We start from the raw sequence: 27,948 nt of genomic DNA on the forward strand, positions 1-27,948 counted from the left end.
CGCCCCGCCGGTGCCCGCTCTCTCCCGGCAGCTCTCCCTCCCCCTCTCTCCCGGCTGTTCCCCCGTGCCGGTAGCCCCCAGAACCAGGCAGACAATTGGCTTCACAGTGGTTTAATGCGAACGGCACCGGGACGTTACACTGGACAGGGTGCAGACAGCTGGATGGATGGCAGCCCCGCGCAGGGCAGAAGAAGGAACCGCCCCGAGCGCGACCGGCGGCAGCAGGAGGCGGGGACCGAGCCCCTCCGAGGCCACGGCCGCCTCCACCGGCACCAGGCTCCACGCTGCCCCACGGCCCTTTCCGGGCTGAGCCAGCCCCCGGAGCAGTTCCCTCGCGCTTTCAGCGACTTCCCCCCAAGAGCCACCTCTCGCCCAGCAGTGCCAGTTCCTCACCAGAAAACAGAGGAGACGTTGGGAAGGCCTCGGGGAACGTGCCTGGCAGGAACAGGAGGGCATCCACTGCAGGCCCATGCTCCAAGAAAGGCTCGGCTGTGCCACAACAAAGTGACCACACTTACAGACCAGCCAGCCTTGATCCGAGGAGCCCCCAAACTGAGGCCCAACCTCACTCATCACAGCTGTGGCAGCTGCAGGAGCCTCTAAAGGACATTTCTGCTGCAGCAAGTCACAGCCTCATTGTCCCTTCAAGCTCTGAACACTTCCCTGACCAGTCGTGTGTTCTCACTTCAAGTGACTGCCCAGCTCACTGCAGAACAGGGAAGAACACACAAAGAGCCATTGCTACTTCTCCTGCTCTTTAAGCAAATGTCTAACCTAAGACTGACTGACGATTTTCTGCTGTCCTTTTCTGGAGCGGTGGCTTCAATCTGGGCCCCACTGCTGGACTCCTCCTGTGGCAGCCATCATGGATGCATCCTACAACTGCTCCCACCAGCTTTCTCTTGCTCCTCCTCAGCCAGACCGTCTGCTCCTCCCAGCAGCCAGGGCCCCAGATAAGGTCACCAGGCTCAGCCGAGCAGGGTGCTGCAGGCAACACCAGCACACATGGCCCATGGCAGGGCAGGCTGTGGTGTTTCTTAAACTCTGGGCCAATGCATCCCAGCACACATGGCTACAGCCCAGACTACCCCATCTTCCACGTGCCAAATGGCCCACATAGAGCATCATGAGAGCACATGGGATGGAAACCCCTTGAGCTGCCAGCAGCACCTTAGAAAGGAGGGGGCACAAATACACCAAACAGGTCTGTAATGCAGGAGGCTGATAGCGGGGTTTGAGTAGGTGTTGGGTCTCAGCACTTCCAGACAGTGAAGAATGGGGGTTTCATGCAGGGTGAATGGGGTGGATGAGAGACTGACACACCCAGGCACCTACTCACTGGTTTGGATAAACCTTACTAAAACTCTAATACCTGATATAATCACTGACCAACATGACAACTGCTATTCTTCAAAGTCTCCTGCAGAGATGCTTGGGGCTGCACAGACAGGGGAGTGAAGGTCATCTCATACCTTCCTGTACAGGGAGAGAGGCAGCTCCTACACCAGAACACCATTAGCAAGTTCCTGCTCCACACCTATCCACATCTGCCCCTAGACGCGGGACAACGCACTCACTTGCATAAATCTTCACACCTTTAGGCCATGACCACAGCCCAGTAGAACAAACTGCTGCCAGTTAAAAAAGAGGAAAATACTGAACAAACTGGGAGGTTCAAGAGAGGAAAAGCTGGTTCAGAGAAGACAGATTTAGTGTAAAAATAAATGTCATTTTTGCAGGAGGGAGGGTGGAATGGAGGAAGACAGTGCCAGGTGCTCCTACTGGCGCACTTTCCCTGGGACGTAATTCCTATCAATAGTCTCCTCTTGCAGGAACATATGTAAGCAGCGCTCATTCTGTGCCAGTGGGTGTCCAGCAATTCTGGAAGAAAATCATACGTGGAGGTTAGCACAGCTGCCTCCAAGACCCCCACGCCTCTGATGTCTGTAGGAGGGAGTCAGGCAGCCAGCGCAGCACACCGCGCTCAGCCCAAGGTCATGCATCAGTCTGCAACAGGACCAGTAAGAGGTGCTTGAGCACAGGCTGTTCCCTTCCATGTCACGCTCTGAACCAACAGTACTGTGTTGGTGAGTCCCTGTAGCACAGCTGTTCTGCTAATACTTACTACACTCTCAGAGAGAGCATAAAGCACAACCCCCACTCACTCAGGGCAGGACTTGCTCCAGTTCCAGTTTCATTACGCGGCTGCAGCCACCACCCTCCAGTACTGGCACCTGCCAGCAGCAGGTCAAGATGCAGGACTGTCTCACAGTCAACCCACAGCCCAAGAACAGCTAAAGAAGCAGCACACAGTAAACAGCAAAGCCAAGACATCAAGCTTACTTGTTAATAAACTGTTCTAGGCCCTGTCTCCGCTCCTCGATGAAAGACTCCTCAAAGATGCCTTCATCTCCCCGGAAGGGAAGCTGTCGTTTCAAAGCTTTTCCAGGCAGCGGTGGCACTACAATCTGAAAGCACAGAATCAGCCCATGAGCAGAATGGCCACCTGCAAGCAGATATCCTTTGCTGTTTGATGCTCATCTCCAGTGCCGTCACATGGACAGAGCCCCAGAAGGTGCCCACTGTCAGAGACTGGATAAGTTGCATGTCTCGAAACATTTTGGGATGCTTGGCAAATGCCTGTGTGTATTTCATGGGAGGGGCAGATCAGCTCTTGCGAAGGCGAGACAGTGAAATGCTCGACCCCCCAACCCAGAGCCAGCATCCCAGCCCTGGCAGAGCTGTTCATCAATCACACACCCATGGGCAGTGCTAACCCAGCCCCTGAGTAGCCAAGTGACCAGAAGTAACACCGGGGGGGTTGGGTCTAGAGGGCCACAAAGGCCCTGGGGCTTGAAAGCCCCCATAAGGGACCTACTTGTCTGGACCCTGCCTTCTCCAGGAGTTTTCATCTTGCCCACACTGGAACCCGAGGAGTTGGTAGCTCTATGTGTGTTTTTCTGTACCTTTTCTGTCTTTCTCTCTCTTTCTTCTCCTTCTAATTCTCTTTTCATGGAACTTTTTGGGTAACATAGCATCTTAAGGTTTTAAAGGTTTCTAAGTTAAATGAGATAAGTTTATGCTAAGTTAATACTAAATTAATTCTAACTAATGTTATAGTAAGTGTTTTGTAAGTGTATTTACTCCTTGGCCAAAATTCCTTAATTTCCTTTATTTTTTCCAGTAAACTTTTGTGCATTTGTGACCTCTTGAGAATATCTGGTTGGGATTTCTCCTTGCACCAAACTAGAGTAAAGGAATCTCAATTTAACCCCTCGATTTAAGTGTCTGAGGTGCAACACCCACCATCACAGCCTCACTTCTGGGCATCTCAAGATTACTCCTGCAACTGTTCCCATGTCCTGGCTTAAGGAATAGGGAGGTCTGAGCCAGGCCTCACCTTACTGTCTCGTTCCAGCTCATTCTTCAGCCACTCAAAGTCGCTGTATCGTCTCCTCACACATGACTCCTTCAATTTGAAGATGGGGAGGTTTGTCTGTAAAAAAGCAAAGCAGTTCATTTGCAGGTTGCTCTGGAAGCCACACAGTATTTCAACATGTAACTGAAACCTGAAGCTGCAATGAGAAAATCAAACCCCCTGAGAAGGAGGCATGATGGGAACACTCAGCTTCCTTATCCAGGACAGCACAAACCCCAAAACCCTTCAGATCCAAGCAAGCCATTCTACTCAGTGTTAGCCATTCCCTCTCCCTTGAGTGACTATTTCAGGAACATGCCCCCTTCCCAGGGGCACACACTGGGAACCAGTGCTGACAATATGATTGTTAGGAGAATGATTCCCCGCCCTGCCCAAGTTTACTCCATTTTGAAGTGATCTACAAGAGAGCTTCGCAGCAGCCTGCAGAGCAAAAGAACATCTGACCTGACACTGGCATCTCCACTGAAGAACCACCAAAGGAAATCATGCCCCAACAACTGTTCAAGGCCAGACCTCATCTACAGTTTCTCCCAAAACAGATCACCTACCCCAACAGGCTTTTCATGCCCATCTTGTGTCACTGGAGAAACGTGCAGCAATTCCTCCCCTTTTTCCCCTGCCACTGGAGTCCAACAACTGACAGCTGCATTAACTTCACCTTTACCCCATCAACACAGCTGAATCATTCCTGGAACTGAAGTAGCAAACCTTCTGATGGGGCAGCACTCATATATTACTGCAACACGATTAACTGTTTTCTTACATGAAGTAAACTGGTACGTGTTTTCTGTGAAATAAACCCAGCTGCTTTCAGAGCATCTCCGCTGGTTTCAGTGGGACTAGAGGTTCCCATTGCCATCTGCAGGCTGATGGGAGCCAAGCACCGGAGCAGAAAAAAACAAACACCAATTCTTCTGAAAGGCAGTGGAGACTGAGCAGTTAAATCACGCTATAAGCAAGTCAAACCAGCATCACAACACATACTGAAGGGAGCTTGTTTTATGGGAAGCTTAATTTTACTTTCCCCATCTATCAGACACAGAGCTGTGAAGGGGTCCCCAGTTCAGCTCGTTTAAGGCCCAGGGAAGAGAACCCTGCTCAGCCTGCTATGCACACTCCTGGGTCATGGCCTCTTGGTAAAGCAGCCAGCCTGCAGTTTGAGCAGGTCCCAAGATACTGCTACCCAGCTCTCCCCTGCTCGAGATAACCAGCTACGTGCAGCCATGCCCTGCTCAGCAACCACCCAGCGGGGCTCTAGGGAGGGGACGGCCGCAGGAGCCTGCTGAGGCAGCACGTCCCTGTCCCTGTCCGCACCAGCCCCCGCTGGATGCCGAGCGCCCCGGCGAACCCATCAGCTCTGACCTTGAGCCCCGGAGCGCCGCAGGCGCTCTGCTCGCCCCAGCCCAGCGCTGCCCGGGGCTTCGCCTCCTCCGCTCCCCGCTGCTGAACAGCGGCACCACCGCGGCCCTACCCGTCCGCCTTCCCTCGGCCACCGCGTCCCGAGCGCTGCCGCCCCTCCCCGGGCCGCACACCCGCACACCGGGCAGCCCAGCCCCGCAGGCCCGACGGGGGCCGCACCCGCATGCGGAGCTCGTAGCTAGTGTATCTGGCGCGGCCCATGCCCACGGTCTGTGGGTTGAAGATGTCGATCTCGAGGAAGTTGCTGGGCGGCCCGTACGCGTCCGTGAGGTCCTGCGGCTTCGCGTTGAGGCGCCGGGTGTCCGCCACCGCCGCCTCCGACATGGTGGTGCCGCCGCCGCCCCGCCCGGCCCCGCCCCGCCCGCTGCCGCAGCCCTCCCCTCCCGCGCATAGCCGCACGGCGCTCGCCCGCCGCCTACATAAACCGACAGTTATCCAGGGTTTGGGGCCCGTCAGCCGCCACCCCACTCGCGCACCGCAGCACGGCGCCCGCGCAGCGTCTGCATAAAGCGGTAGTTATCCAGGGTTCGGGGCCGGTCAGCTACCTCTCTGACAGCGCCGCCGCGCGGCCGACTCCTGCATAAGCGCAGAGGGTATTCAGCCCGCGGGGCTCGCTTGGCCCGCCCCGGAACCTGCACGGCAGGCTTGTTCCCGGCGTTGCTCCGGGTCGCCTGAGCTGCCCCGGCCGGGCCCCCGCGGGACGGGGCAGAGCCCGAAGCTGAGGCGGCCGCACTGGGCGCTCGGCTGGAAACAGAGGCTAGGGGCCAAGAAACGCGCACAGGGAGTACACCAAACAGCGTCTGGGGTGTAGCCAGCCTCGGGCGCTGTACAGCGCGGGGAGTCTGAGGCCCCGGAACCTAGTTGCCGCGGCTCTGACGGACAGAACGGGACGCAGACCCATCATGCCTTACGCCAGGGCGTGTCCCGGAAATGGGCTCCCATCCGTGACGGGATGGCGGAGGGAGCGGCGCTCCCGGCCCGACCCGGAGTGCCGCGGCGCGCTCTGAGGCGGGTGGCTGAGCCGCAGAAGCCTCGGGGCTGCCACCACCATGCCGCCATCATCGCTCCGCCATCGCGAGGGCACTAGGCCCGCACCGGGCCCGGCGGGTTATGTAAGCGTAGCCGCCGCGGTGCCCGCTGGAAGCTGTAGTCACACCAACGCACCGCCTGCCACGCTCCCCCGTTGCGGGGCACGCCCCGCCTTCCGCCGCGGGGGGCGCTGGGGTACCGTAGTCCGACGGCTGTGCCAGGCTGCTCGCTACCGGCCCGGCGGGACTACCTCTCCCGGCGTGCCCCGCGTGCGCAGGCGCGGGGAGTGGCGCTGCTCCGTGGTAAACAGAGCGGCGCGGCGGCGGGCCCGGGGCGCACAAAGGGGTGGCGGGCCCGGCACTCTCGGCGGGGCTGAGGCGGTGCCCATGGCGGAGCCGGGTGGGGCTGCGGCGTCGCCGGACATCGACCCTGACTTTGAAGCCGCAGAGCCGCCCGCGCTCCTGCACCTGGCCGCTGCCGCGGCCCGAGGCGGAGACGGGCGGCGCGGCTGCGCGGCGGAGGAGGGCGCAGGCGGCGCGGCGGCGGGGCCCGGCCGGGCCGAGGGGGCGCGGGCGGGCGGCGCGGCAGCGCGGAAGGGCGGCTCCCGGCGCAATGCCTGGGGCAACCAGTCCTACGCCGAGCTCATCAGCCAGGCTATCGAGAGCGCCCCCGAGAAGCGGCTCACGCTGGCGCAGATCTACGAGTGGATGGTGCGCTCCGTCCCCTACTTCAAGGACAAGGGTGACAGCAACAGCTCCGCTGGCTGGAAGGTGCGTGACTGGCCGGGGCGGGACGGACAGGCCTTGTGTGCCGAGGCTGGGCCGGGCCCGCTCCATCCTCACCTGCTGCTCGTCTGCAGGCACGGCGGCGGTCCCCACTCGTGGTGCCCACGCTGCGGAGCCTGGGCTTTAGCTCTGCTGAGAGCTCCTGGGTCTTCTCAGACCCAGCCCCAGCTTCGGCTGCGTGCAGCTAGAGCAGCTGCTGGGGATGGTTATGGCATGGCCCTGCGAGGCTGCTCTTTGCGTTTAGAAACTTTTCCAGGAGAGAAGGGAGAGTCATCTAACAGGCTATGTCCGAGTTGCCGTGCACGATAAAGCCTCGCTTGAAGGGTTTTTAATCTCAAGGCCGCAGTTCTTTGTCACGTGACTCTGCTAAGGCTCGGTATAAATAACTGTGTCACAGCAGGCGTGCTTGGCCTTCTAAAGGGTCCCTTGGAAAAGGGTGCTGTGTCCCAGGACAGTGCTGGGGGTACTTTGCTGGAGTTTGGAAAAGCTGTATTCTGCTCTAAAGGCTTAGCCGTGTCTTCTCCTCTCGCTCTAGAAAGAGGTGTGTGCAGAGCTCCGTTAAGAGAGCTCAAGACTGTTTCAGTCCTCTGCATGTGGAGACCTCGTGTTCCCTTATCTTTAGTCTAAAGAACCCCAGCAAAGAGAACGGGAAATGTGAGAGCTGGCTTGCAAAATAGCCCCTCAGCCTGTCCTAATGTATCAGGGTGGATGCCGTGGAGACTGGATTCTAAGGAGTGTGATCTGTTGCTCTCACTACAGACTGGAATTACACTCTTGTTTGCAGTATTTATTACCAGTTCATCCACGCTGCAGTTCTGCAGGAGGTTCAGCCAGCACGGTTTGGGGCTACTGTGACTACAGCCACGTGTTCTCTGCTTGTCTGACTGAGCAGTAGGTGAGGACAGAGAGTTAATTTCAGACAAATAAATAAATAAACGTCTGTTTCTGGTAGGTTGGCTTTCAGCTGGCTCAGCTCTCTGAAGTGGCACACCACGTGGTGGTGTGAGTGCAAACGTTTGCTTGAGAGGGTAGAGACATGGTGAGAGGGAAGCAGCTGTCACAGCTTAGGCTGGCACACATCAATACAAAACTTTTAACCTTTCCCATTTATCACTCACTGGCAGTTCCTAGAGAGTGCATTTAGTTTAACTAATATGGGTTATTTTCTGTTACTCCCATGTGTAGGTTGAATCCTGCTTATTAAGTTCAGATTTGGGACAGCACTTGGGTTTTGGTGTTCTTACTGGAAGGTAATTCTTGTTTCCTCAGGCTAGGGCTGCCCTCCTTGTCCTACTGCTCCTGCATGCAGTCATGTTAATTTGACAGAACTGGTGTATTTTCTTGTCAGGAATGTCTGTGTATCTGTCTGGTAGTAGTGCTTCAGATTAAAGTTCAGTGTGGCTTCCAAAATGTTCCCCCAATACCACGGTGAAGGTGGAATATAGTGAAGTGTCCTGCTGGACTGGATGCTGGAATAAGTACACTTCTGGCCTGATTCAGTACAGCTGTTCCTTAGTTATATCTATTCACGTGTAAAGGGACCATCAGTCTTCGGTTTTACTCTGTGTTTTAATCCTGTGTGACTTTTGGGACACGTGTAGGTAGATTTAAATTCCAGAAGTTCACTGTGAGAATTTGGGCACACACGCGAGTGAGAGATTCCTGCTCAGATGCTGTCATAGCTTTTCTGTGATTGACTTTTTAGTGTGAAGTTTGTTTCTGTTTTTTTAGCCTGGGAACAGACTAATTCTGGCTTTAGACAGAGAAGAAAAAGAAACTTCTTGCCAAGAAAGATGAGGGCGGGCAGAACAACTGTGGTGGGAATCAGCCTGTCTTATGATTAGGGCACTTTAAAGCTTTTGACTTTAACCAACAAACAGAGAACCATGATAGAAATACAGTATGTTTTCTTTCCTGCTCACTCTCAAAATCCTGTTGGCAGAGCTTGGCAGGATGTGTGACCATAGAACTTACTTCTAGTCTTTCTTTCTATTAACACATAGTTACATAGGTTTGCAAAAGGTTTTGTTTGTTTTACTGACCTTAGCTGTTTGCATTCAGATGCCTTGGGTGAAGGGAGGTCAGACATTTACAGTTTTACAGATGTAGTCGGTCAAGTCAGTTCAAGTTGACTTCTGTGGACTTAAAGTAAAATTAATAGGTGCATATTTAAGACAAGCTGGATAAACAAAAGGCATGTCTTCACTTGAGGAGTGGACTTGTCTGTTTTTTTTGTTTTATTCTTCCTTGTTATTTTTAGAGCTATGAAGCTCTGCTTGCATGTTTTGGTTTTTTTTCTTTTTATTCTGTAAAATAAAAGAAAAACTTCTTGAGTTGTCTTAGCTTCAGTGATTTCTCAATTTTGAGGTGAATGATTCTGGATGAAGGAAATAAATGTGAAGCTGCTGTTAAAGGTAGTTGTAGCATTTTGATTCCTGTTAAGATGGTGGTACAACTCTAGAGTTCTGGCATTTGCGTCTCATTTAGATGAGCCAAACTGATAATACATTCTATTTGTATGTAGTGCAGTTTAATAGAGTATTTTGAATAAGTAATTAAAAGCAACGTGTCTTTAAAAACTCTTAATCTACTTTAGTTAATATAAACCCCATAAACTCATTGTTGTTTCATAATTAATTTAGAGCTGTCCTTCTCCACTGTACAATTGGGGGAAGTGCAGCTGTTACAGACTGCCAGGGTGTAACCTCCATGAATTCCGGAAGAAGCTGTGTTTTCGAGGAAGATGGTGTCTGCTGTTCTTGAAGTGCTTCAAGCACCTTGTAAAGGACAAATTTGCTGTGTGTGCAGTCTCTCCTTTCCCTGCAGGAATTCAACTGAAGTTAAGAATTAACCAGCCTGCAAGGCAGAAGTGTCCTTGCAGGGTTGTGTTGTGGGGCTTCTTCATAATCCTTCCCTTTGTGCTCTGCAGGATAGTCTGTGGATATCTATGGATAAGAGGATAATTCCTTTTGGTTTTGAGATTACTCGTGTTAAGGGTTTTGAGTAAAGAAGTGGATAAACCCTGCAGAAGCAGTTTGCACTGGTTGTTACATCCATGACTATGAGCAAATTCGGCACAGTGAGGAACAATATGAAGGACTCATCTTTCTTAGTGAAACAAACTGTGTATTCCCCCAAAGCTCTTGTCATTTCCTTTGTAGGAACAGAATAAACTCTAAAGCTGTCCTTTTCACCCTCCAAAAGTATGTCACTGAAACAAGAATCACGTGTCTCCTGTGTATGCAACATAAAGAGCAAAAGATTCTGTGCTATTGCGTTAGTTATGGGAAACTGATGCCACACCTCTGCATCCTGGTACTCCCCATTCACTTCAAATGTTTGCATGGATATACACATACACAACATACGTACCCTCATACGTGTACATATGTCTGTATATATGTGCAACAGCTCAAGGAGCTGTATTGCAAATTAAGAACTACCAAGTGTTCCATTTGTCTAAAACAGAAGGTGTCATCCACCTGGAAACTTGTCTAGCTCTTAATCTTTGTTAGAGTGGGCAGCATTTTCCTGAAAAACCTTCAGTTCCAGCTGTGTTATGTGCGTATTGCATGTAGCTGATAATAACTGTTGACCAGATGGATCAGGAGCCCTGGCTGAGGGCTCAGTCACAGAGTCACTTCACTGGCTTTCAGTGCTTTAGTGCTGGCTCTGAAGGTCCCCAGCCTCTCGAAGAGCTGTGATATCTGATCTGGCAGAGCACGTGCAGAGCTCCCTCAGGTTGGAGCAGCTGCTCATCCTGTGGCACTCTGAAGCTCCTCAGTGAAAGAGAATAGGCCAGCAGACAAAAGCAAGCCTGTCCATCCTCTGGACTATTTCTGCTGTGCTGTGGCTGGTAGATTCTACCAGGCTGTCTTTATGCCTTGCAAATAAATTCCAGTTCAGTGGATACAAAATTATGTGAACACTCATTTTGGTAAAGTTGAAAAATGTATTGTTTATTTCTGTAGTCAGATCTGCAAATAAGCAATGATAAGGTCCTAAAATAGGCACATTAGCTGTTTCTTTATAGCCGCTGGAGTGTCCCTGTATCCTTTAAGGGTTTTTTTTTTACTCAGATTGGTCAAAACCTTAGCTTCTTAACTTGTACAGGTAAGGGGCCAAATCACTATTAGGAGAACTTTCTTTAATTTCACTAAGAAACCCTTTACCTGGATGGGAACATTTGGTGGCAGTGCTGGGTTTACTTTGACTTTTGGTAATGATAATTTCAAGATACAGGATTACAGAATGGTTTGGGTTGGAAGAGACCTTAAAGATCATCTCATTCTACCTCCCTGCTGTGGGCAGGGATGCCTTGTAATAGACCAGGTTTGCTTCAAGCCACGTCCAGCCTGGCCTTGAGCACTTCCAGAGTGGGGCAGCCACAGCTTCTCTGGGCAGCCTGTGCCAGGGCCTCACCACCCTCACAGGGAAGAATTTCTTAACATCCAATCTAAACCTACTCTCAGTTTGAAGCCCCCTTGTCCTATCACTCTGTGTGCTCTTGTAAACAGTTCCTCTCCTGAGTACCTTTAGGTACTGAAAGGCTGCAGTGATTTGAAAAGATATTCAGAATATTTGCCTTCACTGAGGCAAAACTGAATGGATGCCATAAACCAAAAGGGAACATAAAACTTCAGCTCAGCATCTTGGCTCTGAGCAAAGTGTAATTCTGCCCAACCTTCAGCCTGGTGCAGGTTTGTGCATAGGTGAGGCACAGTGTGGAGTCGGGGGGTGTCTCTGCTGCACAGAGCCACTGACCTCAGTCTGTGAAGAAATGCTACTTTCTGTGACTGTGTTGAGAAAGCCTGTAGTGTTTTTTCCTAAGTTCACATGCCTGAAAGGATACGATTCCCCTTTAAATCTTCTGACATTAAAAATGAAGAAGTACATGTTCTAAACTGAATTGGAATAGTGATGTCATTGCTGTCATCGCTGGTACTTCATTTAAGTCCACTTACTCTTTAATGGTGTTGTAGGTGCTGCTCTCTGTTAGTTTTGGTTTATTTTGGTTTCTTGGAAGTTGCTGCCTTGCAAAGGGGAGGAAGGGTCGGTCTGGCTGTTTGAATCCAGTGTAGCTGAGGGTGGGTAGAAACTGCTGGACTCTTGCCATTACCTCATGTGGCCCAAATGCATTCATGTGGTGTTAGTGATGTGCTTAGTCCTGGCTGCAGGGAGATGTTCTCTGTCCCAGCTGCTGATAGCCTAACTGGGTTTCCTTAAAGCAGGGGGAAATAATGAACAGAAGCTGAATGAGGGTTGCTCAGATGCTATACTGAGGAGTCCAACATGGAAACCTGGCAAACACAAGTGGATGTTGTCCATCATCTTTCTCTTAACAGAGTATTTTACCTTTTAATCCCATTAGTCCTTAAATGGTCTGGCCACAGCATGTAGTCTGGCCTAGGTGAGGAGGGAGGAAGGCAGCTGGGCATGGCAGGGTGTTGTGGATGGGAGAATGGCAGAGTGCTGGGTGTGGAAAATAAGGCTGGTGGCAGTGCATAGAAATAGGACGGTAGTGCAAATGTGGGGTCACCAGGTGTCCTGTATTTTAGGTGGAAGAAAACTGATGAGTACTCAGCTCTGAAGAGGGCCCACCATCACGTTGGAGCAACATACACTCAGCCCTCCTTAAAGTGACACTAATAGGCCCTTCTTGTTGTAATGTCCTGAAAAAGTATGAAGTATGAGTTGTTTTGGTTTTTCTTCATTTGAAGCCTTGTTGAGTGTTGTTGTTCCCCTTAAAAGTCAGGGAAAGCTCGTCTTTCGGTGAACATTCATCTGCTTCATGCAATGCCAGTCAAATTACTTGAAGATTTTGCTGTCTTCCCTGCTCCCTGCCAGTTTTTTTCTGGAAAGCTGCTTTGCTGAATGATTATTCCTTGCAGCACAGCTCAATTTTCCAGGCAGTCCTCAGAGAAGGCTTTTCCTGGACTGTTGGTATTACTTGTTCCAACAAGTTTCTTTGCTCTATCTAATCCCGAACAGCTTTTGTTGTGTATGCCTGCCTGTCTTGTAAACCACCTCAGTCCCTGCTTTTTAGAGAGCTGTGATCATCTTCTTCTGGCCTCCCACTGAAAGATTACAGAAAGGAAAATGTTCTTCCTAAGATAGAGATCCCTGTCTGCTGAGCTTGACGTCTGTGCTCGTGTGTGCCTTCTGGAAGGGGATTGCAGGGGAAGTGTTTCACTCCCTGGCTCTAGAGCAGTTGTTTACTTGCTGGTGCAAAATCTCTACAAGGAAGACGTTTTCCTGAAGCCTTTGGAGCCAAGTGGCTGAGACAGGCACTGACAAATACAGCAGGCGGAGCGTTCTCTCCCCTTGCAACCTCCCAAGAATGCCATGGTAAATGATAATTCGGCACAATTATAGGCCTGGAACATGGGCCTGCACTGGGATGAGACCAAGTTCTTTGTATGCCTCCAAGGCAGTGAGAGTGTATTACAGGCAGCTGCAGTGATTGCATATATTTTCTTCTTCTTTTTTTTCTTTTTCTGTCACTCATCCTTTAGAGAGACTTTTTGTTAAGAAATCTGATGCCTCTGTGGTTTGTAGTTTAAGCTTGATGTTTCCTGGGAGAATGGCCAGGAAAGGAAAGAAGCCACTGTGTCTCCTGGAAGGATAGCTGCTGTGTCTTGTCTTTCTGAGCGTAGCTTGTGCTTGGCCCCAAGTGCTCTGCTAGGACAGGCCATGCACCACTGGTGCATGGATGAGCTCTGCTGGGCAGGGCACAAGAGCCTCCTTCTGCTCCTGTAAACCTCAGTTTTATGGTAGGTAACCTCAGCTGTACCTACAAAGCTATATAGGCCCCTGGAAAGGTTGTCACTGGCCTTCAGTCTTCTGTATTCACTTCACCTGCGCATTTTCCATGGTATCTGTGGCAGTTGCCCAGAAGGCTTGGTTGTGCTACCAGCTCCTGTGGCTAATTCCCTGACCTGAGACCAAAGCACTGTTTGGTGCTGGGCAGGATCCATAGCAGCACTAATGTTGGTGGAGGGGCAGGCCTGGTTTGATGGTGAGAAGTGTTGCTGTCCTTTAACTGTGGCTAGGAGATTTTATCAAAGAAGAAGACTTAATGTTCTGGTAACTAAGATTTAGAGAATAGTTTGCATAAGCTGCTAGCCACACTTCTGTGGCTAGTCCATATATCCTAGTTTGAACACACAGTGGTTGTGACCTAGGGAAGGGTCCACCCGTCAGCGTACAATAAATGTCTCTAGCCAAACTTGATTTTTTTTGCATACTATCTGTCCTTAATTTCAGACTGGTTTTGTCTGAACGTGGTTTGCAAGAATCATCTTTGATCTGTGACGGATTTACAGACACAGGCTGGCATTTTTTTATGGCAATGCTTAGCATGCAGCCATAAGTACCACTATAAGATACCTAAATAAATAGCAATAACCTCCCCTACCTAATGGTTGAAGATGTTCCTAAGGATTTGAAGGATTCCTGCCTGCACCTCTTCCTTCAGGTCATGCTTCTTTATGATCAAAGAGTTGCAGATTTTTGTGTCAAGATCTAAATCAAGATCTTGTGTGTTTTGCAGATGCTTAGACCAACTGGGAGCCTCCCACACTGCTGAAGTTGAGCATCTAAAAAGTTAATGTCATCTGTATGTTTCTGGTGTGGGTTGCTTAACATCGAGAAAGGAAATATGTCAGGGTTGCCCGGGTGACTGAACTCTGTCATTTCCTCTTCTGTCAGGTCTGTGATTATTTTAGCATAATTCATCTGTCCCTGGCTTTCTCAGTGAGATTTGAGGGTGCCCTCCATGTGTTAGGTGTATTGAACCACTCTAGCAGGTGCATTCTGGTGCTGTCCCACGGCACCCAGGCTGGTGGGTGCGTGGGTCAGTTGGAGCTTGGGACACCCTGGGCTCGAGCCTGCAGCTTGTGGCAAGCTTGGTCCTGCAGGTGAGTTAGGGCTCAGGGCGCTGCGGTGCAGTGGTGAGCTGCCTCCCACAGTCTGCAGGAGAGGTGCAAAAGCAATAGCTTAGGCATTGCAGTTTAGATAACAGTTAACCCTGTTGAAAGAACTATTCAGCTTTTTTTCCCTCTGCCTCCAACTACACGTTCTGTTCTCTAGTTTTCAGTGCTTGACCCCCACAGTGAGGTAGTTCAAAAAGCAGAGATAAAAGAGGCAGGAAAAGTAGTTTTCAAGGAAGGGTAAGGCTGCTTTTCAGTTTGGTTTGCTCTCTGAACTGGCTTATAGGGTCACAGATGCTTGTGTTATGGAAGGATGAGAGTTTGAAGATGAGGAAGGAAGGAGTGGTACAGCAATTATCTGTTTCTACAGCTTAGCCATTATGTCAGTTCAGCAGTAACATGTAAAATCACTTTGAGACTGTTTCATAAAAGGTACCAGGCTTCACTGTGCTCATGTGAATCCCAGTCTTATTCCAAGATGTCTTATTTCAAGCTGCTTTTCAGCCAAAACTTAGTTACTCAGATTGTCTCTTATGATACCCAGGATGCCATCATGAGTTCACAGGTTACTTTCAGGAGAATAAATAAAGAATTAGTGACAATCTAATGGTTTTATTGCTGAAGCAATGTGCATTCAAAGTTATGCACGTTTACCTGGGAAAAGGGGTGGAATTATTTGGAAATAAAAGCAGCAGCCTTGCAGGAGACAGTGCACCAGTCTGAATTACTTGTTTCAACACGTGAAGGAAAGGAAAGCTTTGTTTAGGGAAGATGCCAGGCAGGAGTATTGTACAGCTATTACTGTGAACAGCTCAAATAATAAAACTGTGTAAGAGCATTGACTGACACATATTCCATCAGGCTATGGCTCTGCAGTCATTTTCCAGTTAAGAACATGTGTATTCTTTGATGCCAGTTGCAGCAAGCAGCCAGTCTTCTCCAAATCCTCAACAGCCAAAGGTTAAAACAAGAGCTAAGCCAGGATGATTCTCAGATCTCCTTCTCTCTCCATGAAAACTTTCCACTTTGCCTGTATTGTTTATCTCTGTCTCCTTTTTTCTAGGATAGTACTTTTGGTGAGGTGGCCAAAATTAGCATGGTGAGGGCTTTTCCGAGAGGAAAAGGGTGGGGAGAGGGAAAGCAGCAGGCAGGAAAGAACTGTGTTGAGAGTTGGTGGAAAAAGATGATAAAAGCACAGTTAATTTGTTCAGAATTAAGAGAGTATGCATGAAAGCTGAAAGTTGTTATATAACTTCTAGGTTATATGAAAAAGATGTTGCTCATGGACCACTGTTGTGCTTCCAGCGCAGCACCTTTTAATGATCTGTAATTTAGCCATCTGAACAAATTAAGTGCAGATATCAAATAAATGCATAGGCCTCAAGGGGAGTTTATGGGGGATCTGTTCAAACAATGAGATGGTTGCTTCCTGATTCTAAAATACTGGCGAGTTTATCAGTTGCAGGATGAAAACTGAGTTTGATGATGGTGTACAAACATGTTAACCTGCAGTTTTCAGCAAAGCTAAACCAAAAGGAGGGAGCTGGGAGAGGCAAGGAACGCGTGTCTGACCCAGCAGAAAGATGGGAGAGGCTAAAACTGGCATGTGCTGTGTGGGAGTGCAGTATCCAGTGAACATCTTACCCTGTCAGGAACATGCACCAAGGAAAGCACACAGCCTCCTTGCAGAGGGAGCCTGGCAGTCTCCAGGATTCTAGGACTCTTGTTCCTCAGAGATGCGCCCTCATTTCTCCGGTTTTGGGGTGGAGATGTTAGTGGGTGCACTGAATAGAAGCGTTCTGCCATTTCTCTTCACGCAGTCTGTTGGCTTCACTGTTATGCTCTGCTTGAATCTAACTGAAAACTGGCCATATAAATATGAAAAAATCTAGCCAGGCTTATGCTGGTTAAAGAGGGTGACGAAAGGGTGGGAACAGCAATGGCTCAAATTCAGGTAGGCTTGTGTTGAAATTGCAGGTTGTATTTGAGAACTTGCTTACTTGCTCTGTGATGCGCCTAATGTTTTGCAGGTTTTGTAGCGTCTTTAAAGTTCTTTTGTGTTAGTATTTTGCTAGCTGAAAGCTGCTAGTTGTCATGGTAGTTTCACCCTTGATATTGCAGTGAAACATGGCACTGCTTGCTAGTGCTGCAAAGCATGTTCAGACAGAAATAGCACGTTTTTGTTATAACTTTCTTCTCTGGATACTGTCTGAATGCGTTTAAGCTTGTGAGGTTTCTAGGTGGGAGGTGTGTCAACTGTCAGGTCCTCACATTTTGTGGGTTTTATTTCTTTTTTTTTCAGAACTCTATTCGACATAACCTGTCCCTGCACAGCAAGTTTATTAAAGTCCATAATGAAGCCACAGGGAAGAGCTCTTGGTGGATGCTCAATCCTGAGGGTGGCAAAAGTGGAAAAGCACCAAGGAGAAGAGCTGCCTCCATGGACAACAGCAGCAAACTTGCAAAAGTCAGAGGTAAAGCATCCAGGAAGAAGCCTCCTCTCCAGTCTGCACCAGAATCCTCTGCTGACAGTCCTGGCTCCCAATTTCCTAAGTGGCCTGGGAGCCCGTCCTCAAGAAGCAATGAGGACTCTGATGTGTGGAACACCTTCCGACCTCGAACCAGTTCCAATGCAAGCACCATTAGTGCCAGGCTTTCTCCGATCCTGACAGAGCAGGATGACCTCCATGATGAAGAGCTGCTTCCTTCTCTCGTGTACTCCAGTGCATCCAGCAATGTTCCACCAACTGTGACTGAGGAGCTTGAGCTCATCGATGGGTTAAATTTGATGTCTCCCAGCTCATCTGTGCTATCTACCCAGCAATCTGCCTCGAGTGGTCAGATCCAGAGAGATTCCAGCTTTTCCTTGCAGAGCCCAAATGCAGCTGGTCAGACTTTTGGCAACTCCCTGTTTAACCCTGTTGATATTTCACTGCAAAGTTCTGTCAGCCATTTCTCTGCCCCTCAGACCTTGGAAGCTCTTCTGACACCAGGCTCTCCGCCTCCAAGGGATGTTATGATGACTCAGGTGGATCCAGTTCTCCCACAGACTGGTAACAGGATGAGCAGCCGAACTCTTCTGCTTCTGGGTGGACAAGCTGCCCAGAGTAAGATGAGCTCAGGCAATCCACGAGGAAAGCCTGCAGAGCAGCAGGCAGAACCAGTCGGTGCCAGTGTTTTGCCATCAACGCTTCCCATAGTGACATCTCCTCAAAACACCGCCAGCATCACCAGTTTGAAGGCTCCAGTTTCTGCAACAACTGCCCAGTCAGTCCAGCTGGGCAGTCCAGTGCTCCTTTCATCTGCTAGCCCTGCTCCCTTGGGATTGAACCAGGACAGGCTGCCCACTGACCTGGACATTGACATGTATATGGAGAACCTTGAATGTGATATGGATTACATAATCAACAGTGAACTCATGGATGGAGGACTGGACTTCAATTTTGAACCTATTCTGCCTACTCCCAGCTATCCCAGCACCTCACAGGCCTCCAACCATACCTGGGTACCAAGTTAACTTCAGGAGCACAAAAAGGTAGGTGTAGTTATGTAAAATGCTACAGCTCAACAGAGGAAACAGCCCTGTCTGGGATGGTTCCTGTGTCCAACTCTGCAACAGTTAAAGGAACCTCTTTGAAAGGTTAGTAAAAAGCTTTTGGAAGAGTCATATTCCCTTTTAGAAGGAGAAAAAGTTGTGTAAAAGTCGGTGGATTTCACTTATCAGGTAGTCAACTCCTCTATGAAATATAACAGCAACTGGAATGAAAATCTTGCTGTCTCCTGTCACCCAAGATGACTCCATCACAGGACATCAGGCAGTGCCTACGGCTCTACAGCTGACATGAGAGCATGTGCTGATTCCATGAATAAAGACATCCACCAATATGTACAGAATGGTTGAACTGAGCCAAGCACATGCTGTGTTTCTATCCAGGTTATTACTATCCTTGCAGAATTCTCTAGTATGTGTAGTAGCAAAGCATGTCCATGTCATGACTGTCTGCTTTGGTCTGTGCGTAGCAGGTCACAGTCACTCTTATCACACCTTTCTGCCCTGCCCTTAACCTGGAATAGAGCTGAAAAGTCAGGTAAGCTGGTTCACCAGCATTAACTACTGAATTGCTTCCCATTATTGGAATGGGAAACAGGAATCTTCAGTGTGGATGGAGATGGAAGGAAGACAAGACTTAAAAATATCTTATTTTTTGAGGGTGTGACACCCTGATTTGAAATACTTAAACCAGAGGCAGTAGAAGAGTTAGGGAATTGGAGCTGAAGGCCTGCTTCACACTTGGAACTCAGATAGCTGATGGAAAATGGACAGACTGGAGCATAGGCTGGATATTGGTTTGAAAGTGGAAGCCTTGCCAAGAATACTGCCTTTTTAGGAGGTAGGTACGGTATTTGTTAGTGTTACAAATTTAACTGCTAATACTGTCCAGCTGTGCAGGCAGAAGTAAGGGCAAATTGCAGATACTGCTTCAGTTGTGGGAAGCCCTTGAGCTTCAAAATCATGGGGACAGAAATTATCATCTACTTGACCTCAATACTCTTTCCTAGGCACCTGAGTCACTTGGAGGTGGTTTGGACTAAGTGACCCCTGTCAGTGCAGCCATTCTTGACAAGTGTCTTGGGTGTAGACAGAGTAAAATGCTGTCTTGTGAGCTGGTGTTACTTAAACCGTGTGAACATATTGATGCACCACTGTATATTGACATTTTAAACACAATTTAAGTCCCTCTTACTCCAAGTCACATCCCACTGCTTAGGATTTCAATTCTTGGTAGTGTTCTTCTGTCTCTACCTAACAGATCTCTTTATTGTAGGGAGAGGAGGATCATTCAAGCTTTTCTGTTTCCTTATGGGGCTTTTTATAGGGATGTGTGTTTGCTAACTGTGCATTTGCTGAATTACTGAGTGTCTTAAATTGAATATCTTCAGGTGAAATACAGAAACTCAGTCTTGATTTCAAAGACAAATTTGGTTGACAAAACAATGGTATCCTTCTGTGCTAGGACTTTGCAAGTTAGTGACAGAGGCTGTGGCTTCTTGAGCAGTGTTTCCACTGGATATTGTTCTGAGCTTTTGTGTTACGGGTTTTGTTTATTTATTAGGATTTGGTTTTTTTGTTTTTATGCCATGCTAGGGCAGGCCATTATATTTTTTTATTTTCAGGGATGAAATTTTTCACAGAAGTGTTTTCAAAACATGCACAAGCTGTCCTGCACTCCTGGCCAGGTAGTCAAGACCTCTGTTTACAGCATACCAGGTAGAGGTTATTTTTTTAAGAGTGTAAAGCAGAGAAACTGAGGAATTATTTATCAAAGGGTAGGGTCTTGTACTGTTGAAGATGTGTATATAATCAAGTGCTTAAGAGGGAGAACAGGAGTTCTTAAAAGCACAGTTATGTTCTTGTTCCATATTATATTCTGTGTGAATTGCTTAATCCAAGCAGAGCTACTGATGTTAAAACCCCTGGATTTGCTTTGTTCCACACATGAAGTTGCGGTGATACTTTCTGGGAAATGTGCTGGACATGAAGGAGTGAGATCTGGAACAAGTTCTGAACCACTATTGTGTTTGAGCAGAAAGCGTAGGTCCCACGTGCCTCTCTGTGCTGTGGTCACAGCAGTGCTGCCCCGGGAGGAGAGGCCACACCCTGTCAGTGTGCTTTGCTTCAAGCCTTTTATTCTGTCCTTAGATTATGTTTGCCTTTTCTGAGTTTTACAAAGCTTTTCTGTTTTGCCTGTGTGCTGGAGTCCATGGAGTGGGATGAGGGGGAGCTTTTTCCCCAAAGGAGAGCAACTATTGTGCAAAAGGCTGCCAAGACAGAGAGGTGGATCAGGTTTCTAGCAAAGGGGGAGCAGGGCACTTGTGGAGAGAAATAGGAGTGTTCCTGGTAAAAGAAAGCAGAATGTTTTCTCAAATTAACGAGTTCCAAAACCAAGTGAGCTGCAGACATCAGTGTCTGTGAGGAGGTCAAGACTGTGGAGGTTCTCCCTTACTGCAGTGAGTTCCTAGGGTCCCTGTTTGGAAATCACTGTTCAGGGAAAGCTAAATATTGCTCTGGTGTGGCAGGCCTTTGTCCTTTCATATCTTTTCTATTACTATGTTTTTCTCCATCTTAAATTCACATTGGCAAAAGCTACTCTTGAGTGATCACTAACGTAAAGTTGTCCTGAGTAGTTCCTGTGGGCTTAACTCATAGCCTTCTGGGTCAGTTATGGGTATAATGCTGAGCAAAAACTGTTTATCACTTAATCACAGTGATCACAGTTTGATTTGAGCAGCCAGAACAAAATTGAACTGGGGAAATATTTGTCTTTGTAGGCAAGAGGAGATCTTCAGGAAAGAGTCCTTAGTCTTATCTGCAGCACTTAGGAAGATATGAGCTAGTTGGTGTTACTCATGGTGCTCAAAGCTCCCGTGATTTTGTGCTCTTCTTGGAAGTTAAGTGCCAAAGAGCTTCTCCACAGCTTCACCAGGAGTCTGTTTGAACCCTGCCTGTGTTTGTTTGCATGGAGATTAGAGATCATCCATTGAAAGAAACACGAAACTTTGCCCAGCAGCGATGCAGCACCCACAGACTGAGCTATTAGCCACAGAGGAAGACAGTCAGCATAGAAATAGAAATAGAATTGCACTTTTCTGTAAAGTGCTGTAGTTTGTGTCTCATCAGTGAGTGTAAAATTCATCCACTGTTTTGGTGGATATTAGTTAATTATTGTTAGTTGTTCAGTTAGACTCCCTATAGCTTAAGAGTCTGGAGAACTATTTATCCCTTGCCCAGTTTGGTCTGGATTCATGCTTTTCTTGCTCTATTTAATTCCCTTTGCTCCAAACATTGGATTTTTGTCTGACAGAACATAAATAAATACAACCCTCATAAACTTGTAATTTCCAAAAGCAGCCTATTGCTCTGGCTTCTGTTTTAACTTTCTGTCTTTTCTTGTTTGGGGCTGATTCCCTCTTGTGGGTTTTTTTTTTCCTTTCCACAAGTCTGTTTCATGCTCACTGTTACTGAATGCAGCTGATGGGATGCCCTACATTTATCTCGCTATTTTGCCTTTAAAAGTGGATCATAGACCTACAGTGGTGGTTTTATGTCAGTGTCCTAAGTCTGCTTAGACTTATTCCAGGGCTTGTTTGAACGAGTTGTGACAGCTTTATTGAGGCGAGGCAGAAGACCTGAGATGAGATCTTTGGACTTCTGGGGGATTGAGATATCTAAAAATGTTTAATTAGTTGGAAGGTAGAGACAGGATTTCTTTAAGTGGGTGAATATAAACAGTTTGTGTGTGATCTCTACAAATCTCATTTTCAGTCTTTTCCCTAGCAATTGATACTTGTGGTTGTTTAAGATGAAGAGTAATTTTCCTCTTCCTTGCTGCTTACCTTCAATGCCTCCGGTGTTAGCCAAGTCCTTCTTTAAACTTTTATCTTGCAGAGCCTTGTTGGTGCTGTCAGCTTACAGGAGGAATACTTACTTCTGACCTTTCTGTCTGTCTCAGTCGTACTCTGAAGCTTGGAGCTGAGCAATTAATTGCGTCCTCCACTTGACTCTGTTGATTGAGGTGTCTTGTAGTCTGTTTGTTCTGTAGGGGCAGATTGGTAGTAATTAACTCCTTATCTATGCATCCAGGATTCCCACTGAAGCTGAGCTCTAACCGGTCACTCTATTTTTCTTCTTCCTAGTGTCCTTCAGGTTTTGAACATTGGGTTCTGACTTCACTTCCCACCCCAGCAGAGAAGAGAATGGAGCATGTTGGATTCAGTTTCCCTGCACATCATGCCTTGGGCAGAAGGGGCTGCCCATCTGGGAAGAAGGGGCAACCTGCATCTGGCTGCAACAGGAAGAGTTTAAAAATAATAATCCTGTTATGTGCCATGGCTCTTCCTACAAACCTGACCCTGCCTTGGACCATCTGGAGAAGCCCATGTCCAAAGAGGAGCCCTGGTAAAAACCTCGGCCAGAAGACTCTGTGCCAGGCAATAGTGTTTTCCCGTGTGATGAGTTGGGTTTGCTGGAGGAATCTCTCACTGGCTGTCCTCTCTCTGCTATGGCAGAAAGTCTCCCAGTGCCTCGGACTGGTGGAGGGCTGGCTCTGCTCTCGCTTGGCTTGCCTCATGGGGCAAAGTAGTTGGACTTTCTGATGAGGCCACCAGATGTACACTTGGTATCCCACAGACTGGCAGAGGAATTGGAGGGAGCTTGTTGGTAGAAGCCCTGTGGGAGAAGGGTGTGCTGTTTCAGGGGTTGGTTTCAGTGTGCCCATCGCTGGAGCATCCATCATCGTTCTGCAGGGAAGGGTGGTTGTCGTGGTATAGAAGGCTTCCTGTTGTCCCCCTGGGTGGAACAGGAGGACACTGAGTTTTTCACTGTGCCAACTGAGCCCCATTGAATCAGAAGCATGTTTTGAGAAGTCCCTATGCTGTTCTCAGCACTTTCCTGATACACCAGGCTGCTGTAAAATAAGCACAGGTGCTAGTAGCTGCTTTCTGGGACATAAAAACATTGTTTTGGGTTTGTTTTTGATCTGTCTTGCTACAGCAGCAAAATGGAAAGCCTGGGTGTGGCCTTAACAGAGCCCTGGTTGCTTTTCAGAAGGGCATTTTCTATAGATGAAATATTTTTTTACTAATCTGGGAACTTTCTACAGTGAATATGAAGCCAATGTAATGTGCGTCCCTATTACGCCTCTCTCCGTCTGAGAAGGCAACAGTGACAGTCTCTTTTTCAGAGCTGTATTAGGAACAAACACATTTGATGTTTGATGATGTATATGATTGAGGGGAAGGAATTGGCAGGTCCCTGTGGTTTCAAACCACTGTGGGGAAGAGTTGTACATTATTGTAATCTATATGTAAAAGTAGGTGCAAATTACATAGAAGCTTTTCTAAACCTTTTTAAATATATATTATATATTTTAATTGAAAAATGAGATTATTGGATAAAAAGAAACAAAACACATTTGCTGCATCTGTCCCCTTCATACCAGATAACACTACAGTATGGGAGGGGGCAGGCCTAAGGCATTTTGGGCCAAGAAGCTGAAAATGTTGTTGGAAAAGTGGGAAGGACGCTGCAGTGTAACTGGGGAATGGCTGCTCTCCCCAGAAGAGGCAGAGGGAAGGTGCCTGGCAGGGCATTCAGCCGCAGCTGCTCAGGCTGGGCATTCCTGCCAAGCCAAGAGCACAATGGAGGGAATGCTAATCATTAACAGCGCTGTTCTCAGCTAATCCCGTAAGTAGCTGGCCTGCAGCTGATCCACGGGACAGATTGCCTAGTCTTCGAAGGAGATGGTGTGGACTGGATCGTGCTAGATCTGCTGACACTCTGCGTAGCCCTTGTGGAGGGCATGATCAGTTGTATTTGGTAGCTCACTTATTTGGTTTCTGAGAGTTTTTGTTTTCTTGCTGATGTTTCCGCTACTGCTGGGGAACTTGAAGCCTGTAGGCTCACCCTCAGAAGTCCACCTGGGATCCTGCTCTGTCTCTGTATTTTTGCAAGACAGAAATTAGGGGTCAGAAGATAAGTTCAGAGCATTAGTGGCATGTTCCTGTCACTGTTCTGGTGTTTGCAGTGGCAGGATCTGTGGGAGACATGGTGCTTTCATGGTATTCTGGTAAGCTTGGTCTGGCAGAAAGACTCTCCAGTCCTTTTTGAAGGTGGCTTCAGTTCAGAAAGTTTGTATCATGCAGTGCAATGAGCCATACTGTTCTACCAGCTTGTCTGCTCTGTTTTCATTTTCATTTGAGTGCAGATTGGAACAGGAGTGATTGCCTGGTTACCTCCAACAAGGAGTCTTCAAAAGTCTTATCTACAGCATGCTGTGCCATCAAAGCCTTTGCATAGTTTGATAACCTTTGCTTTGAAGGCTGCCTTCATGGCAGACCTCCCAGTAATGTTTCAGATTTACCCAGAATCTACATGTCTGGCCACACCTCATTGTAACAAACAAAAAGGTGGCTCCTACGATGGGATCCCAGGGTTTGCGGACTTGAGGCATGGATGAACATTCTCACTGGAGTTAGGTCATTACACAAGTGGATAGATACCCTTTCCACAAACACCTGATGGCACGTGCCACATGTAAGAATCAGCCATTCTGAGCTGCAGTGAACAGACTGGAAAGATTTATGTTACTTGGCACATAATATGCTACCTTGTTAGCTTGGGTCCTGAAGGGAACTTGATCCAATGATGTACAGAGCAAGTTGAATGGCTGCCCGTGATTCACAGCCATATATCAAAGGACAAGACACTGGTATGTGTGGTCATGTTAAATGTGAGTCTCTGGCTCATTTCCCATGAAAATGGAACCCAAAGCAATAGAAAAGACACTTCTAGTAACCAGTGCTTCAGACCAGAAATCCATGGTGAGCTGTTTCTGGCTGGGTTGGTCTGTGGGAAAGAAGTGCTGCCTTCAGGCTGTTACGAAGTGTCCCTCAACTGTGACGGCACCGGGGAGCTGGCCTGATCTCTGTCTGCAGGGAGCCTGGCCCTGAACACTCAGGTAGCACCCCAGGGAGATCTGACACAATCTCAGCTGGTGCATGTCCTTGACCTGTTCCTGCTGAAGGAGGTGCAGCACCAGGGCTCATCATGGTTAGTGCCCTACAGTGTGAGCTCAGAAAAGACCCTGTCCTTTGAGTAAGGAGTACAGTGCATGCCTATTTTTTTTTTCCATATTCCCAGGCTGTACTTCTGGAGACAGCACTGGAGATAGGAGCACCTCTGGCTGGAGTCCTGCTGTACCAGGTTCCTGCCAGTGACATTTCTGCCTTGCAGTAGTCTGTGCAGGTGCTTTTTGTCTCCTCAACACAGCGGGAGCTGTCAGTGGTTGAAGAAGCTCACTCGTGCTGAGAATGGTGTTTGGAAGACTTGTGGAGTGCTCAATAAACGATGAATGTAATGTTGCAGGCTCAAGCAAGCAACTTACCTTCTTTTTTGTATGTTTAGCAGGATGGCTTGTATTGTGGGCACAGAGGGCAGGGATGCAGAGAATTTGGGAGTTCTACAGACACTTCATTATCATAAACCTTGACATTTTTTAGCCTGGGATATTTCCTCATAGGACACAGGAGACTCTGAAGTTCCTAAACTGCTGCTTGTGGAAAGGCTGTACCTGGCAGGGGGTTGCTCAATACTTGTTCATTTTTCTGTATTCTTGCCCAAAGCTTTTGCTACTTGCTGCTGCTGCTGGAGCCCAGATAATGTCTTGGTGGCTCTTCATGCTGCATTAGCACCACGGGCCCCATACTTTGGGCTAGTTTTTGCTCTAATGAAGGATTGGGCTGGGATTTTGAGAGCAACTGTGAGTGGGGTGAGACGGGAAGGGGCCAGTGACATGGGGAGTGATGCTCCTGGATAAGTGCCTGAGGGGAGTGGGCAGGGAACTCTTGGCATGAAGCATTACTTTATGCTGTGTTCCTTGTCCTCACTGAGCTCAGGCAACAAGTTTCTCCATCTTCAGAGGATCAAATGACATCTTACACAGTATTGAAGCCACCATGCAGTTCAGGGCCACAAAGGATTCAGGTAACTAGGCCCATGGATCTTGGTAGGAGGCAGACTTGTTGCTTTTATTTACACTTGGGTTTAGCAAATTGCTTGAACTTTCTTTATAATTTAAGCATATTTTACTTCCAAGCATATACTTCCAGCTTCATGTGCGAGCTTGGAAAATTGAAAGCTTCTTGGAGCCCTTAATTTTCCTTGCTGGTGTGTCTAAAACATGTAGTCTCTGTGCTGCTTTAAAAACAGCAGTCAAATCATCCTGATGAGAGGAATGAAGCATTCCAGAGCTTGGGTGTATTCATAAACAAGAGTCATAATAGAAGCAAGTAGCACTAATCAGCTTTTCCAAAGGAAATGCCTAGAAAGCTTTTATGTAGATGATAATTTGTTAATTTTCTTGCTTAGTTGCTTATTTATAGCCACACTCAAATGCTCTGGGGCTAGGCTTGCTCCAGGATTGAGTAACCTGTGTCTGGTGCCATGGGTGGGAGTGCCTTGGGAGTGGTGTCCTGGACTGTCACCAAAATGTGAAAGTTTGGATCCATTATTAAAAAAAAAACAACAAACAAAAAAACCCAAAGAAAATCAATCAACTTTGGGACATGAGCATGAACAGGGAATAGCTTAGGGCTTGCCTCAGTTGCATGTCTAATGAAAAACGTGTTCTAATTAATGTGGGGAAAAGCAAGCAAGAGGTGACTTCTGAAGCCTGAAAGATCTGTCTGTGTGAAAGCTCGGAGTATGTGCTAACCCATCACCACACTTGCTCAGCCTGCAGGAAAGGGATCCCCTCTCTTCACTAGCCTTTATGTCTTTCCCTGCACCCTGACGTGTCTGTAGCTGATGGAAAGCAGTATCTGATGGAATCAAAATCACTCCTAATACTGTGGTGTAAAGCAGGGAGAAGAGGCAGCAGAAGCTGAAGGTGTAAGAGCTGCCAGTGTTGCACTTAGGTTCTTTGGCTGAGGCAGTGTTACGGTGTGTGGTAGAAGGGGATGTTCTGGGACACAAAAACAGAGCCCTGGTTGCTTTTCAGAAGGGCAGTGTGGGACTGGTGGTGTGGGGTTCCCCAGGGTGTCTTGAGAGGTTTGGCTACATAGAAGATAGGTTACTTCTCCTGAAAGGAGCCGCCTTCCTATGGCAGTGGGGGTGGTTCTGTGAAATGGTGCTCCCAGCACAGTGGAGTCTTCACCTGGTGTGATCCCAGGAAAGGTTTCTGCATTGCTAGCACAGATGTCTGCTGCACACAGGGCAGGCACCACTACCTGACATAGTTTCCACCACATGCCCTATGCACTCTTCCACCCATTTCTCACAATAAATTTTTTTTAGAAAATAAACCTCTGCTTTTGTTTGCTCTCTGTAGCAGTGTAACTTCTGAACCATTACAGGCTTTGTTACCATCTGTGCTAGCAAGACTGTAGACTGTGCTAGACTAGGGGGAAATGTTTGAAAAATAAAAACCTGTAATCCTCTGCTCTGTGTCTCATCCAGTTTGTTCTGTTCTCATGGCAAGGGCCAGCTATTTTTCCTTGCCCTTGTCTTCTTTCCTCTGCCATCCTCACCTGTTGGGGCACCCCCCCAGTGGAATGCCCCTTAGGTGGCCAGAGGCAGAAGGGTTGCAGCGTGACCACCCACAAAGTCTCTGGTGTGCCCTGCAGTGTGTAGAGCCCCTTGCTACAACTTGCTGGCAGTGCATGGGGACCTATTGGGTGCCAAGCCCTAAAACTGACCCTGGGGAGTTTTAAATCCTGCAGGACTAGTCTGGAGTTGTTTTAGCCCCTTCATTCCTTACCTTTCTAGACCTGAGTGCCGAAGGTGACT

General features: G+C 48.2%; 2 protein-coding genes across 2 annotated transcripts; one reads left to right on the forward strand and one right to left on the reverse strand.

Moving 5' to 3' along the window:
- Positions 1-95: 95 nt before the first annotated feature.
- On the reverse strand, positions 96-5,241 carry SNX12 (sorting nexin 12). The gene is made up of 4 exons (XM_032123980.1): positions 5,018-5,241; positions 3,401-3,496; positions 2,344-2,468; positions 96-1,881 (listed from the first exon to the last, which is right to left on the reverse strand). The coding sequence occupies exons 1-4, from the start codon at positions 5,180-5,182 to the stop codon at positions 1,779-1,781; spliced, it is 489 nt and encodes a 162-aa protein (XP_031979871.1). The 5' UTR covers positions 5,183-5,241; the 3' UTR covers positions 96-1,778.
- Positions 5,242-5,842: 601 nt separating this feature from the next.
- On the forward strand, positions 5,843-27,601 carry FOXO4 (forkhead box O4). The gene is given in 5 exon segments (XM_032123972.1): positions 5,843-6,327; positions 6,329-6,395; positions 6,398-6,657; positions 16,906-18,138; positions 22,299-27,601. Coding segments are annotated over 4 exon segments (1,962 nt in total). The 5' UTR covers positions 5,843-5,907; the 3' UTR covers positions 18,121-18,138; positions 22,299-27,601.
- Positions 27,602-27,948: the final 347 nt, after the last annotated feature.

The sequence above is a fragment of the Corvus moneduloides genome, chromosome 14 (genome assembly GCF_009650955.1).
Source record: "Corvus moneduloides isolate bCorMon1 chromosome 14, bCorMon1.pri, whole genome shotgun sequence".
In the NCBI taxonomy this organism is placed as follows: Eukaryota; Metazoa; Chordata; class Aves; order Passeriformes; family Corvidae; genus Corvus; species Corvus moneduloides.